The sequence below is a fragment of the Pipra filicauda genome, unplaced genomic scaffold (genome assembly GCF_003945595.2).
Source record: "Pipra filicauda isolate LSUMZ 115617 unplaced genomic scaffold, ASM394559v2 scaffold233_size1220752_pilon, whole genome shotgun sequence".
NCBI classification, from domain to species: Eukaryota; Metazoa; Chordata; class Aves; order Passeriformes; family Pipridae; genus Pipra; species Pipra filicauda.
Genome location: NW_024104347.1, coordinates 16,014 through 32,430, shown reverse-complemented (window position 1 = coordinate 32,430; position 16,417 = coordinate 16,014). Strand labels below are relative to the sequence as shown.

General features: G+C 41.6%; 1 protein-coding gene across 1 annotated transcript in view; it reads left to right on the top strand.

Annotated features, from left to right (window-relative positions):
• KIAA0895 (KIAA0895 ortholog) overlaps positions 1 to 12,733 on the top strand; it is a 28,672-nt gene extending 15,939 nt beyond the window's left edge. Inside the window, exons 3-7 of the mRNA XM_027729168.2 lie at positions 717 to 860; positions 3,010 to 3,142; positions 4,295 to 4,600; positions 5,119 to 5,216; positions 9,555 to 12,733. Of these exons, the coding sequence (XP_027584969.1) occupies positions 717 to 860; positions 3,010 to 3,142; positions 4,295 to 4,600; positions 5,119 to 5,216; positions 9,555 to 9,716 (843 nt within the window). The 3' untranslated portion in view covers positions 9,717 to 12,733. The remainder of the gene's footprint in view (positions 1 to 716; positions 861 to 3,009; positions 3,143 to 4,294; positions 4,601 to 5,118; positions 5,217 to 9,554) is intronic.
• The last annotated feature ends 3,684 nt before the right edge of the window (positions 12,734 to 16,417 follow it).

Below are 16,417 nucleotides of genomic sequence, written 5' to 3'. Positions count from 1 at the left end.
ATACCACTCTTTTCGTCTAGTGAAACATGCCTCCTTCATTTTGGAGGGCAATAAAGATGTATCATGGTTTAAATGAAAATTTTAAATGAAAGTTCTGTAAGTAAAATTCCTAAATAAGATTCCTCTCTCTCCTCCTTTCTGAAACAGACATCTATGGTACAGAGGATTTCACTGTAAAGAGACATTTTTGGTTGAAATATTATCGTTAAAATTATAGTTAAACATCTGCTTAATCATGGATCAGTGTTTCTAAATTAGAAAATACCAAGAAATGAAGCAAGATGACAGTAATAGTTGATCTTTCTAAAATTCTTTGGAAAACCATAAAAAGAAACATGCTGACAAACTGCAAATATCCTGTTCTATCCTGTTTTACAAGGCAGTTGTACAACATTCCCAAAATTAAAGAGAAAATGGGTATTATTTCACTAGACTGATAATCATGATGTGTGTGGGTCCAAGATGATTTGATCGGAATCTTTTGTTAGTATTTTGGCATTGATGTACATCTGAAGCTGGTATAACTTCATTGCAGAGTGTGTCAGCCTGTATTAAATGAGTACAGCTTGATAGTGACTGTCAGTGAGTTAAGAAAAGAAGAAAGATTTTAAAATAAAAAAAAAAAGAGAAACTGAGAGGGAGAGAAAGAATACGCATACCAATCTGACATAGGGATCTCACTGCACTGATATTTGCTATGCTTTTGTATTTTATAGTCCATCAACATTATGGAGCGAACATTGCAGAAATATGGAAGCTATGAAAAATTTGAACAGGCCACTGGAGGCAGCTTGCTGACCAAAAGTCGCATCTGGAATCGTGTCAGGAAATACATGGTGAAAGAAGGCTGTCTTGGTGAGGTAAGTCATACACTGGATCAGGAAAGAAACATTTATGTAGACCTTAGATGTTACACATGGATAGACCCCAGAGACCATCTGGGAGGCCTTTCCTCCATAATTACAAGAATATTCCTTGCATCATATTTTTCTCATGGTTATACCCACTCTAACGTTTGAACAATTGAAACGATGCAAATTCCTTGTGAATGCTTCAGTCATCTCTCTGGGCCTATTTCCTGATTCATATATGCTGGTTCTTAAATTCACCTCTTTTGGGAGTACCCAAGAACGACACCCTTCCTTCCCTCCTTTTTTCAGCTACTTGGAGACTAGCACATTTCCATTTATTCATCAGTTCTGCCATCCGTTCTCTTGTATCAAATTATTTACACCAAAGGAAAGAGTTAAGAAAAGGCCAAGAAAAATAAGCACCAGCCCAAGAGACTGATTTATAAGAAGTAACACAAATGAAAGTGACATAAGTGAATAAAAATGTCTGAAAGAGGTTGGCTTGTTGAGTTGGTTTGAGTGCTGTTTTTTTCCTGGATTTAAACATCTAATTTTTTAGAGCCCTTTGCAAAAAACTTATTTCCTATATTTAGGATTTAAAAAGACCGGTTTGATGGAGTTACATTGAATTGCTTGGAAAAGTCAAATGAAATTGAATGTTTAAAAAGAGAACTATTCCAAATGAAATCACCAGCTGACACAGTCCAAGACTTGGGTGAGGTCACTGGCAATGAGCAAGAGGAGTCTGGAATGGGAGATCAAGAGACAAAAATTAGTTTCCCAGAAACTAGGTTTAATTGGTAAATATAATATTATTAGGAGAAACTGTTAAACTCATCACACAGTTTTGTGAGACTATGATCTGACACTCATAACCAGACCTTACCTGTGTTTCTAAGAGTTAATAAATGACAGTTTAGACCAAGCATAAAAAAAATTATATGTTTGGTCTTTGCTATGCTTTTATCTCCCTTTGCATTCAGTTTTGCCTTGGTTTGACTTCATGGAAGCAGGATCCTGCATGCTCATCCAGCAACCCATGTCCTTCTTAATGAAATGCTTTACTTTTTCTGCAAAAATAAAGTTAATACAGCATGTTTAGTATGGTCTAAAATATTATGAAAATACTCTTACCAGCTGAAGAGATGTTAATAAAGCTAAGTGGTACCCGTGCTTTAAATCTAAATGCTTTGGGATTTACCTATTTTTTCTGCCTTTTAAATATAAGTTTTATACGACTGACTGTTTGCTGTTGAACTTGAAGCTGAATGATGAGTTTTGAATACAGGGAAGTGTCATGTTAATGCCTTTGATCTCTGGGTCCTTTTTTTTTGATACTAAAAAAGTCATCTTTCTTTTAAGTACTCTCCCTTGTACTCTTCTGAGCAGTACTGTTTCTTTATGCTTTACATGAAGAGGGAAAGGTGCTTAGTCTTCAACAAAGAGAGTTTCCCTTCTCCCTCTCAGTCACTTGTTTAAAAAGGCTTTTTGAAGTCAAATAACAAAATATATAAATATGCATTAATTTCCTTCTCTGGCAGTTTTTGTCTTGATGACCAGTTTTCCAAGAGAAAACAGGAAAGCAAGAACTATATTCCTGTATAAACCAAAATGAAACAATACCAGCATTTTCATAATATTTCAAGTCCTCATCATGTAACAGGAAACAAAGTACACAGTGCTTCCTCCTCCCGTTCATATGGCTTTAGAACTGCAACTGAAAAGGTTTCATACAGTTAGATATACAGATACCAAAACAATTTATGTGTATTTACCTAGTGTTTTTCAGTTCTCAGTAATTCTAAGATAATTAGACACAGTTCAAAAAATGGAATTTTGTCTCATTTACTCTGCATTTAGTTGCTCCCTGACCCTTGAATCTAGTCACTGTTACTGTATTAAATTTTGCAGTCTCCTGTCTGTCTATCTTAACCCTCTTGCTGAATCCCACTGAAGCCTGAGGTTTTGTCAGCAGCACAGGTGAGTAGGATAAACTCAGTGGAGTCAGAAGGGTCTCTCACAGGTGATTGCTGGCAGCAAGGAAGAGTTGTGAAGGGCAAGGGACCAAAGAGAAATGAAATAATGGAAGGACCAAAGGAAAAAGCAAGAACAAGAGTGAGAAGAGAGCTCTTTGCTACCTGAACTCTCTCCTCTTCAGATTGTGGTCCATCTCACGGAGGACCTGCTATCCCGAGCCTCAATGACAGTGGTGAATGGCCGCCCCACTCTCACTATCAATATCTCCACTGCACGAGAGCACTGGCTGGAAGGGATGCTGAGACACGAAATTGGTATGAATGTGACGTCAGTTCTTCAGGCAAAGGGGAGTACTTGCATGCACTCTTAATTATTTCACAATGATGGGCCAGGCACTATATATAAAGAACCTGTGCTTTAGATGTGCTAAAGGGAAGGAGAAACTTTTTTATCACTGCAGCATGCAGTAAAAGAATACCTAGGGTTTATGTACGTTAGCATTTTAGGTCAGATCCAGAGTGAGCTTTTGAAGGAAGTCTACCAGCTAGTCCCACTTACTGCACTGAGGTTCACGTGCCAAAGGAATCTTGGAGCAGGCAAAGTGTAATCCTTTCAGATAATGCTAGTCCAGAGGCTATGCTCCAGGGCATACCTTGTGTGGTGTCACTGCTCAGGGACATTTTACTCATGAGAGCAATTTAGAGATACTTTGGAGTTAAAAAAAAAAAAGGAAATGAAAATAGTTTGACCTTTCAACCTCAGCTCCAGCCATTTCACTTTAAAAATCTATGTTTGTTACGCTGCATTGCTTGCAAATGTAGGCAATGCTTTAGGCAGAAAGAATTTACCCAGCGACCCCTAAACTGCTGTAAGATTGCCTTGGTTTTGCATTACACAAGGTGGGCCCAGCCCTGTGGAAAATTCCTGCAAAATGTTCAGTGCATCTGTTTTAAGGACATCTAAAATGCATTAACTTGGCTAGTACCTGAATATCAACTGAAGAATAAGCCTTGAACCACAGTTACTCACATTGTAAGGGGACACAGCATCTTCCAAGGCTGCCATAGGGCTGTTTAATCACCTTCAGGAGGCAGCATTTCTGCCCCCTTACTTTGATTTTCCTTCCTTCTTGTCATTACAATGCCTAGCCTATGCCAGAGATATTCAGCATGTAAGACACTTTTGAAAATTCCTTTCCACAGATTTGGAAAGTCAAGTCTTCCTGATAGTTGTATTCCTTAGGCATTTTCAGAAGTCTCACTTGCAGTCAGCAGGTGAACATTTGCATTGTGTATCTATCTCTGACAAAATTCTCTGTTGCAGACAAGGCTAAAGATGTCGCTTTCCCCAGTTCCCAGTCCTACCTGCTCAGAGTTCTGAAATGGGCGTCTCCTTATATATCTTATAATTTTTTGTTAATCATTCGATGCTACCATTCTAAGTGCCATAATCCTTCTTCTTTTCAGGAACTCATTATTTTCGTGGTTTTAACAACAACAGCCAGCCTTGGTGCAACCGGAATGGACGTAGAAAACATGGGTTAAAACCAATCAACCCTACAGAAGAGGGGCTGGCAAGCATTCACAGTGTACTGTTCCGCAAAGACCCTTTTCTTTGGAGAGCTGCCCTGCTCTACTACACAGTGTATCAAGCTAGCCAAATGTCCTTCAGTCGGCTTTTCCAGGACGTGGGAAAATTTGTCAAAGACCCCGGTACTAGATGGGATTACTGCGTACGAGCCAAGAGAGGGTGGACTGACACATCACAACCAGGTGGGTTGCCTATTATTTGTCTTCTCTTTTTTTGTACTTCAGGGAGGTTTTCAGGACATGCACAGAGCTCCTTCATCATGTCACACGGTAAAACTTTTGCAAAACGGAGAAATGGGACTCCACACTTTCTGAGGTGTCAGGAATTTCACTATGGAAAACAAGGCTGAAAATGCATGTGTGAGACTTTCAAGCTGAATCAGTAAAGGATTTTTTTTTGTTGGAAGTGGAATGTAAATACAAAACTGTGAAAAAGTCCATACTCACAGCTTGACTTGCCCTTTCATATTTATTACAAGAGATGCAATGTTGCAGTGGTTATTCACAGACACTATCGTCTGTGTTTGATTTCTTTCTCTGGCTAGTGGGTTTTACCTTCTAGTTAGTTTTTGGAAAGGTTTTTCAAGTCAGGGGTATAAAGGTCTAGTTTTTAAAAATAAAACTATTCTGCTCATAATGGCTTCTGAGAACATGCCTTGGCCAAACCTTGATAGAGTGCAATGTATCTCCTTTCCTTTCAGGCTGTTTCAATAAGGATCAGGTGTACTTGGATGGCATCCTCCGAATCCTGAGATACAGGGAGTCCATTGATTTCTATCTTCTGACAGCCCTTGGAAAGGTGAGCAGACTGATTATGCCCAAAGGCTACAGTTTTACCATTTCAGCAAGCCTGCCTGCAACAAGCTCTGAGTCATCCTGCTCTCTTTTACTTTGATCTGGAAATCTCAGCTCTGTACAGCACTTTGAATTACGCTGTGCAAGTTGCAAATCTTTTGAGGTCCTAGAAACTTCTATCAGATTCTCCTCATTCCTTGCTTATGGTTTTATCTACTCAATTAAGATTTTATGGTTATATTTCTCAGACTTTCCTCTCTTTATGGAGTACTACCTGACTTGTAGCACAACAGACTGGCTTGGCCAAGCAGGACAGGTACTAGATAAGGTGGTAACCCTAGCAGGAAACAAAATTAACCACTTGATTCTAGCCCATCCCCTTCTACCACAAAGAATTTTTCACCTCAAATTTCTCTCACTGGTGGCACCTGTTTTTCAAAAATCAGTGTGGGGTTTTTTTCCCTAGAATGCATGGTATTTCTACATTCACAGAACATATTTTATGTCCATTCTAACTGTCACAGCTTGTTTGTTCTGAAAATCATCCTAAGAAGTGCAGAAACTTTGTCACACTTGAACCAAATCCTTGGGTTGCTAAGTTTCCACAGTTCATAAAGCAGGGTTCATACTCACATAAACTGGGCATTAAGCTTGCATTTAGAGCTGGTATACCAACATTTCTGCCTACTTGGCAATAAATGGGTGGTAAAGGGAAGGGGCATATTATGATAGAGGATTTTGGTCCACATTTAAGTTTTGCCTTTACTGTCAGAAACATCCATATTGATAAGCAAGAGCTATTTAGGTAACTGAGCCAAGTTAGAAAGCTCTGAAAATAAAATTGCACTGTCAGATAAGTCTTTATTCTCTGAAATTTCCTTGTGCTTTAAGCCTGCTTAACTCCACACAGCTTCTGCCTGCAACTCTACTGAACACACACTGTTCCTGTGCTGCTTCATGCCTTCATGCTTCATGCTGCTCCCTGTCTCTCTTCAGGGAGTCTGGAGGATTGTTAGGCCACTCTAAAAACATAATAAGTCATTCCTTATATAATTACAGATTCCACTATGATCCACATTGCGTGGCATCCACATTAAGGGTCTACAAGCAATTTAATTCTAGCAGTATGATAATTTATAAGTGCTTGACTTTACAACTTCTAAAATCAAGGGATCATAAAGTCTATTCTGAATGTTTTTGCAGCAGACATCTTCTGCAGTCAAACTGGAAAGCTGTGTATAAGAGCAGTGCCTACTCTCAGGATCACAGATCAGTTGAGGTCTGCAGAGACCTCTCAATATCATCTAATCCAACTCCCATGCTTAAGCAGGGTCAGCTAGAGCAGTTTGCCCTGGACCATGTCCAGTTGGGCCTTGAATATCTCTACTGATGGTGACTCCACAACCCCTCTGAGTGGCCTGTGCCAGTGTTTTACCACCCTCACCATACAAAAGTGTTTTGTGTTCCAGTGGAATTTTGTGCATTTTAACTGGTGCCCATTGCCTCTTGCCCTGCCAGCAGGTAGCCCAATGCCCATGTTGTCAGGTGTTTATACACACAAAGATGCTCCTGAGCTTTCTTTTCTCCAGGCTGAACGGTTCCAGCTCTCAGCCTTTCCTCATAGGAGAGATGCTCCAGTGCCTTAATCACCTTAGTGACTCTTCACTGGGCCCATTCCAATATCTCCATATACTCTCAGAAAAGACGAGTTCTGTGAGCACAGAGAAGTATGAAACTTGCACTCAGATATAGCCTGTGGTTATTACAAGTTTATCGCAACTTTGAAGGGGGATTTATTTGGTTTTTCAGGGTGGAATAGGATTGGGTTGTTCCAAAGGGAGTGTTAAGCTTGGCTGGCACATCTTCAGGTTAGAATGAAAAGCACAGGATTTAAACACAGGGAAGCCCAGCATTTACTGGGAAAATTTTCACTGCCTTTTCAAGTTTCTCAGTGTTGTATTGTAACAAGTGAGCTCATCTTTCTCAGCTTGTCTACCTTGGGCATATGTCCATTGCAAATACAATAAAGGTGTGAACGTAATAGGAAACGGAAGCAGTCCACTGTACTGCTGACAGTGAATTGCTTCTGTGCTTTAGTAGGTAGTGTGAGTGTATTCAGGACAGAGCCACGCTCAAGTTTCTGTGTCTTCTGTTCTCCTCCGAGTGCTATAGAGATCTGCCTGATGGAGGCAGCTGTGCCTTCCTGAGGCTCCTGACGTTACTTACAGTGTAGAAGAACGCGATGTGTGGAAACAGGACACATGCAAGCTGTTCAACATCCCTAGAAGTGACTAAGGGAAAAACCTGAAGCCTGAGAAAAGATGTTTTTTTAAAGGAGCTGTTTTAAAACTTTGCAGGAAAGAATCAAATACGGGAAGCACTGCAACCATTCATGTGGCAATCGTGTGCAAGTAATACTGAGGAGAAATAGAATGCAGATCTTGGGTGCACTTCAGTATAACATAACTACCAGAGTTTTAAAAAGCAAAAGCAGCAAAATATCACCTACTATTGTGTTACCCAAGAAACACATGAACACATTACAAAAAGCATAGGTTGTAGCCTCAGTCTTTTTTATCTAGCACAATGGGTTTAATTACATGTGGTGAGGAAGACAACTTGTTTCTGCAATAGGATGAGATTATGTTTTTGATCTTCTCAGGATGTCAACTTCTGTCATTTTTTAGCAATTCAAGAACTGGGGAAATACATCCCATCCAAACTATACCTCAGATCACAGATCATGTTTCTTCCTTGCAGCAGTAACAGAAACCCCTGAACACAAATATGAGGAGGAAAAGAGGTAGAATTTAATATCTCGTTTGGTACTGTTCTCAGTTCTCCAGAGGAGATGGTATGATTTTGTATAGCTCCTCTGTATCCACTTCTAAACAGGTTAGTCAGGTGTAATGCCACACCATCTTCAAACAGCAGTATCTTAGTGACTTAGGTAAGCCTGGGCATGGGTGTATGTTTGTTTTTTCAACTGGGATGCATCTTGTCATTGCAACTAGAAATGCACACATATGTATTCAGATGCAAATTCCTTCTCTTTGCAGACTTTGTTCCCATTATCATCAGTGAGATGCACCTGTCCCTACGAATCAGGTTTATCAATCTGGATTCTAATGTCCTATCTTTCCAGAGAGCCCTTCCGTGCCCCTTACACATTGGTGAATCCTTCATGCTCACTTTAATCTTTTCTGAATAGAAACCATCACCTGCTAAGAAGGCAGGCTGTTTCCAGGGAACCCAGACGGCACAGCGCTCAGCTCCTTAGAAATGTGGGGTAAAAAGGTTGGAAGGAGCAGGCTCCACTCTTAAGCCACCTGGCACAAACCTCCTATGATGAAATAGGACTTGCCAGTTAGTAAGCACAGCTAGGCTGGTGGGTTTTGCCAGTACATATGCTTCTGTCCTTAGGATGCCCAGAACACACAGCTTGTAGACAAAGCAGCAACCACACAAATTTCATCACGCTGGATAGCTGCCCAAGGAGTCCTGTTCTGTGCTGGCAGGGCAGCTTGTGGAGAGCCAAAGCATCTGTCTATTCTGGACCATCGTTCACAGCACCTTGAGCTACCATGATTTTAATCCTAGCTTGTAGAATAATAAGACTATGAAGAAAAAAATATCAGTTTTCATTACAGAAAAAGGGTATTTGGCCCTGTAGTAGCCGGAAAATGTTTGAGAGTTTGACACTTAGGCTCAGTAAGCTCTGATGCCAAGAGGCAAACTCAGTCTCCACCCTGCAATTGAATGGGGAAAACAAAAACTAAAATTGGATGTTTAAGTGTTCTTCATGCTTTTGTTAGTTACTAGAAGTGAATTTTAATTTAACTTTACATAAGCACATTTGGTAGCGAAAATGAAAACATCAGAGTTCGGGTCAGCTGGCACCATGCCTTTCCCAAAGCCTCCTTCTTGTGCCATGCCTGTCCTGTACTTTCTTTCTAGTTCCTTAGTCTTTGGCACAGTGTTTTTTCCATTCTCATGTCAATTTTTCCACCTCTTTGAGGAGTGACTCCAGGACTCACACGTGCTCCATCCTTTCCCTCTCTATTCCTGCAGCTGCTGTAGATCATTCTCATTCAGGTTCTTATGAGTCTGTTTACTGATTGAATCAAAAACAGAATCAGGAATTATGCAGGCATTTGCTAAAATTACACTTTTTTGCATCTTCCACTGAAGCACGCACAGTTAGTCCTGTTTTCAAAGGTTTCTTCAAGATTTTAAACTCCCCTGCTCTGAATTATTTTCTCATTTACAAGAGAGAATTTAGAGCAGCAGCAGAGAAGTAACAGGACTATACTACTAAACTAACCCGTGTCCTTCCTTACAGATCTCATACGAGGATGTGGATCGCCTGAAAGGATTAGCTGTGATTGAGAACATGAGGGTGCCCCACTTTTTGCAAGACCATGCCCGGTATATGGAGCACTTGGAAAAGATCATGGAAGTCAACGAACTGACTGATGAGGAGCTCCAGGATCTCATAAATTAACAGTAGTAGCCCACCTTTCACTTACATTGTGAGGAGGTAGAACCGATCTTCCCTGACCTTGCAAAAATGGACTTGCGAGGAGTGGGAGGGAAGGGTGGCCAGAATATGTGGAATTCAGGAAAAGCTCCATTATGTTCCTTTTGCATCGTGATTGTATACTGATTAGTTTTTAAAGGGATTGTGCATTTTTTTTTAAATTTGGCTTAGAAATTCCTCTGCAGTGATCTGTCCAATCATTTATTCTGTTTTGTATGCTAGGTATAGTGTTTGGTGCTCTCTCTTGTAATATACTGTCTTTTCCCACCCAGGTTTAGAGGTGGAAGAAAGGAGAAGGAAGAGAAATTCCCCTTTAGTTCACTTGTGTTTGCCTTATCTTTGGTCATAGCTTTCACAGTTCATAGAACAACCTACAACAGTTCTATTGCTCCATTGTTGTCTGCATAACTTTCCCATTTAGTCATCATTGCAATGAAAACAGAAAGTTTAAAAACGGTGCACAGAAGCAGGTCTTTGTGCCACAGGATCAGAGCTCTGTAATGTTATAAAACATTTTGGAGTTTTTTTGGTGAAAGAATAAGCATTTTAAAAAGAGAAAAAAGATAGGTATTGCTGTTTCAATGACTGTAAGCAGGTAGCAAAGTTATTTCCCTTTATTCCCTCAAAAAGATACACTGTTCCATATCTTTATCTGTAAAGTACATGTTTCAGGAAGCTAAATTCTGGAAAGGGTCTGCCTCCTCTGAGGACAAGCATAGCGTGTCTAGGAAGTTCAACATGGGAGTGTTTTGGAAGAAGGATCAAGCAGAACTGTGATTTCATGACTTATGTGTTCTAAATAAATTCAGGAACACAGGGCCATGTTTCAGGACGGTGGGCAACATTTACTTTTTCTCTGGGTCACCTGAGCCTACAGAGGATCAATTCGTATTTTTGAGCAGTACCTCCATGCTACAGCAAGCTTGAGCTTGCAGAGCTTGTTCAAGAAACAAGATGTGACAGGGGGAGGAAAAGAAGACTCATAAGTGCCCTATTCCTGTGTTCCAACAGAAGTGCTGCACCACTCTGAAGCAACTTTACCTCTGTGTTAACTCTCGGTGCTATATCCAGGACCAAGAAGAGAAAGCTCCTTACTGTAAGGCTTTCTGTAGTCACATGATAAATAGCTTAGATGATGCAGGAGGACTTACTACATAAACTACATTTTCTGATTCCAGAGTATTATGGAACTGTCGAGGCAAATTGAGTTTTGCACCTCTAAGTATTCTGACAAAGGGTTTTGTTTTAGTAGACAGCATTTTACCAGGGCTCCTCTGAATTCCCAGGAAGCAGCTGTGGGAGGAGAGGCTGGGCAGGAACTACTAGGAGCCTTGGACAGGGCTTCTGCCCTTTTTTTCCTTCTGCCTTGGCTCACTGGTAAGAGGTCTGGCATGGGATAAGGTGAGCAGATGGATCCAAGGTTTCCTCTATGCCACATTTGCATGGACCTGAGCCATGGTATCCTGTTCTTTAAAGAAACAAATGGAATAACCCTCCTGCCTTATTTTACACCCAGGACATTACCAGCCATGACAGTAAAGTCTTGAGAACACATTTTCTGATCTATAGGAAAATCTGTGAGGAAAAGCTCTCAGTTGGCTAAGAGGTCTGAAGGTTTATGAATAATCCTGTAAAGGTAGCTGCCTTTCAGATACTATTGCAGGTGTGTTTGTAGTGGCTGGCTGGCTGACTGCTGCAAAAAAAGAAAATGCATTCAGTGATCATAGATTTACTAAATTTAGTTATTTTCAAGTCAGGGCTCAAGAACTGCTTGCAGCAGCCTTAATTTTGTGTTGTCAGTATTGTTCAGCAGCTGAAAGCCTTTCAGCCTCTGTATTCTGAAATAAAAGCCCTATTTTCTCTCTTCCTCTCCTTCAGGCTGTCTAGTTTGATCACTGGTGACTTCGCCTGCCCAGCTTTGTTTTAGAGCTGTGCAGAGTAGAAACTGTGTTGCAGCAGCCTGACAGGACCCATTAGCACACCCACCTGCTCCAGGTTTTGGCTCCTTTGCCAGAAACAGCAGGAAAGCCCCACGTGGCTGAAGTTGAGCCAAAGATTGCAGTCAAAAGCTGTCTTTGGAGTAAACTGGGCAGAGATGATTTGAGCTACACCATGGAAGAATCTGGCTCACTTTTCTGACCCAGAGTTATGCAAAAGTGACAGTCCTTTATGAAAGGGACAATTTTGAACTTATTTTATTCTTACAGGAAAGATCCCTGCCTTCCTCCAGTGACTTTTACATAAGCAAAGTACTTTTCCTCCTCCTGCAGTAGCGGTGTCTTATAATCTAAGTGCACATGCATACTGTGTTCTCAAAACCAGGAGGCTGTACTAGTCACCCTACTTTGCCACAAAATGCCATTCCTACAGCCCTTTGTCCAACAGCCACTTGACTCCTTTACCACTCTGTAGCCCTTTAACACTACTAAGGCCTTTTTTGCTTTACTTGAAGACTGGCATCATCTTTCTTTCAAAGCAGTGGGTGCCATTAAACTTCCATTCTTCATTTTTCTAGAAATAGATTTGCCTGGTGCAAGTTTGAAGTCTGGAAGTGGTCAAGATCAATATGTAGCAATAGGTGAAGCTGTCAGCTTCTGTTTTCAGCATCAGATTTGTAGTTACTCCTTTGTAAAAGTGTTTCAAATTTTGAAGTGTAGCTTTTGTAAATTTTTCTGAATGTTTGTTTTTCACTGTGAAGAGGCTGGTTACTAAGTTGTGATACCGGAGTTCTGTGATAGAGTGTGTGGACAGCAGTGCACGAGAGCTCATGTCACTATATAGTTCCATGATGTCAATGATGTGTCGACAGCCTTTCCTAGAGGTCTGGCTTGGTTGCTTTACTGTGTACCTACATTATTCCTGTAGAGAAACCTGGTCAACATTGGAAAAGCCTCTCAGTTTCACCATACCAATTTTAAAAGGCATTTTATACAACTTTTACAAATAAAGAAAAATGAAAGAATGACTGAGAGATAAGAGTACTGATGTGTTATATTGTGTTGTGTGAGAGTGTTACCCTCTTCCAATGGCCTCGGCTATATGGCAAGTTGGACATTCCAAGCTGTGCATGGAAGAGGTGCCTTTCTGTTCATTTAAAAGTGTCTTAATAATATTCATAATATATTAACACCATTTTTTTTCCAGTGTGCAGTTTAAAATGAGATCGTGTATCTTTACTATAGACAAGGGAGAATCTGTTTTGGCTTTGCTGAACAATTACAGACTTCTCACAACTGAAAGTCTATATTAGATTAAATCCAGAAAATCTGGATATTGAATTTTAAACCCATTCATTTACATTGATTCAATAATGAAAAGATGTCATCAGAATTATCTTTCAAGGCATAGCCATAACCTTCCCATTAAAATTGTCTAAATTAATTTCTTATGGTGCTGCTGAAATATTTTGTATCTTCCCAAATCATATAGTGCCTCTTAGACATTTTAAGCGTCTTTTCCTGAGGTTTCTAAGGACCAACAGGGTGAAGTACAGCATTATTTCAGCTCTTTGGATAACGAAGAAATTGAGGCTGAAGTTAGAACTACACTGGCCAGCATGTGAAGCAGGAAAGAACACGGATAGAGACCACACAGATAGGGCTTACATGAGTGAGAAGGATTGGGTTGAATAAACAGGGTTTTGAAAAGAAAAAAATTACTAACAAAACTCAGTGGTGGGAGAAATGCAACCAGTGGACAGGAGTGGCTGGCTCCAGGCCACAGCACACTGGTCATGCTGCCGGGCAGACACCTCCCCGCGGGGACCTTCTCCACTGGCCCATGTGATGCTGGGGGGCTTTGGAGAAAAAGCAGAGGGCACATGCCAACACCAACACCCTGCACAGCTACTCTGATACAGCAGAGCTGGGCTCATGTCCAGGTCCTGACCCAGCAATGCCCAGAAAATGGTGCTTGGAAGGTCTTACGTATACACATCAGGGCCTGATTTCAATCCTGTGCCGCATCCCAAACAAGAGACTTGTCAGGCTGTTTCCTCCAGCTTACTGGCTTATTTCTCCTATTTGACTTTTGTCCTGGACTCTAGCACTCATCCTTCAGGCTGTGTTTTTTTAATCTTAGCCCTTCACCTTCCTTCTTGTATATCCTGAAGGAATACATTCACTACCAAATCATGCAGCTCTGAGCCTAGAAAGTAAGTCAATTTACTCCCATCCACCAAAAAATCCACAGGTGATCTGTGAGTCTACCTCTTCCCCTTCCTCTCCTGGCACTATTGTAAAGCTGAGGTCCTCTGTAATTCTGATTTTCCTTTCCAGATTTCAGCAAAGAAGCTTTTCCAGGTTAGGGCAAGATTTATCACCAAGCACATAGGACCATGTGGAGAAGCCTCCAGCTGTTGATTCGCTCCGCCATCTGCTCCCTCATCTCCATCCCTCTGTCTTTCCCAGCCTCTCAGTCCCAGACTCTTCCAGCTCTCAGCATCCTTGGTCAGACATTTCTCCACCCTTCTCCTTAGGACCCTCCATGTTGCAGCTATGTCCTAGACATGAATCACTTCAGGGAACCCCCATGCCATTCTTGCCTGTTTGTTGCCATGCTCCTGCTATCCCCTTACTCCCCATTTGCAATCTCTCACATATCTCCTCTACTCGCCCTGATTCTTTGAGGCTCCTGCACAGGTCCTCAGCTGTAGCAAGACCAAAAAAAAAACCTTTTCCTTCTGTTTTGAAGCGAAAAAGGTGGTTAAGTGTAGCTCTGCTTGCACATTTCCAGTCTGGAGCCCTGACAGTTACATCACTACCTTCCTGCTGCAGAGAGAAAGGAGCTACTGCGGGTCCCCAGCCTGCTGGGACAGGCTGATTTCTGAGCATAAAGCAAAGCATGCTGCTACAAGCAGGGGTACAACTCTCCCTACCCCAGAGGTGACAGACAGGGAAAAGCACTGTGTGTATCAGCTGACCAGTATTGCCACCCTTTGGGTCTCCACATATGCCTCCATACATCCCCCCAGGCACAGGTCAGAAGGCAGGGAGGAAACCTAGCAAAAATGCATCTCCCTCCTTCTTGACCCAAGGGAGCACTTGGGTGGATGAGGACAGGGTAAGAGGTCCCTTTAAAGCAGCTGGGAAAGCCTCATGTGCAAAGAGGAGGAGTGACAGGACCACAAAATTGCTAGGAACAGGAGTAATAGTCCTACAGTTGAGGGAATCAGGTTAAGGTGCCCCCAAATAAGACTATGCAAGAGAACTGAGGTGCCCAGCCAGGCACACATGTGAGTGATCTTTGTGGGAGCAGGCTAACTTCAAGCAATAGGAACAGGAGGAGGTAAAGTAACCATCTAGCTGTAAGGCAGTCCCTCTCATCTACCACTGTGCCAAGCGATTAAGGAGGTCTCAAGCAATGGTCTGGAGAAGGGAAGAGCTTTCCTGAAGGCCATTCCCTAAAAACCAGTGGGAAAGTGCTCTGAGAGCCTGGTGCTGGTGCTCCTTGCGTCTTCACACAAAGTTTGAGCAACACTGCAATTCAAGTTTGTGCACATTCCATTTCTTTTTCTTTTTAAAAGAAGCCTTTCACACAGCTGATAAAGAGATAACACTTGGACATCCCTCAGTCTGGGAACATATCACACAGGGTTATGAGATGGCCAGAAAGACAGGTCATCAAAGGGTCATCTACCCACAATATTTCCTAAGTGAACACACTTAGTAAGTCCAGAGTAAGTCCTTTAGCTACTTTGATTTTACACTGGAGCTTTCTTACTTCCAGATAATGGAGGTAGAAGTTACTTATGGCTTAAAAACCTAAAAAAACAGTAAGCAGATGAGGGCTCCATCTGCAATTGTGGTTGTGTCCTGCTCTGCAGAACATGCGACACCGAACTGCTGATTGGTGACAGTGAGAGCTGTGCAGCCCACTGGCAAGACTCTCAAGTCACCCTGAGAGCAGCAAGTTCACACGGACTCACTGCTCCATCTCTTCCGGGGATAAAAAAAGCTGTTGCAGGCTGTGTTTCCCACGAGAGCCCTTATTCACAGTCAGTGTAACTCCTCACATGGGGAAGAACTTTGTGTTTTCCTTTGGAAACACAAATGAATGTAAGCCTCCTTCCTACAAAGCTTTTCCCATCTCGAAACTCTGTATGAAACTGTGAAATCCGAAAGGTAAGTCAGAGGCCAGGAAATGCCTTCATGGTTTTGCCTTGCTTCCTGCAGCTATCAAAATGCTCATAAGCTAAATATGGGAAATTTTCTCCTAATTTCTGAGTGTTTGAATTTATGACCCTAAGTGCTCCCAGGGAACAGCAGCTGCTGTCCTGGGAGCTTTGCTTCCCATCACATTCGTGGCCAGCATGCTCCTTCGACACAGCAGTTTTAAAATCAAAAATCAACTCAATCTCAGAAGGCAGCATTTAGATATCTAGGAAAACCATGAAATCCCCTGGGCTGACCCATTTCTGTCATTTTCTAGAAACACTGAGTACTGACTCTCATGAAGGCTCAAGAGTGCCAAGACCAAGGCTGGTTACCTTGTACGATCAAGCTTCCATTCACTGCTGCCACAACATGGTTCTTGAAAGTTCATCTCCAGGACATTTATTTAGTTGTCTTTGTTCCTCAGAGGTTTTTAGCAGCTCTCCAAATTGTTCCTCCTGTATTATACCTCCGTTTTTTTAGATGGCTTGCAACACTGCAGTGCAACAACAC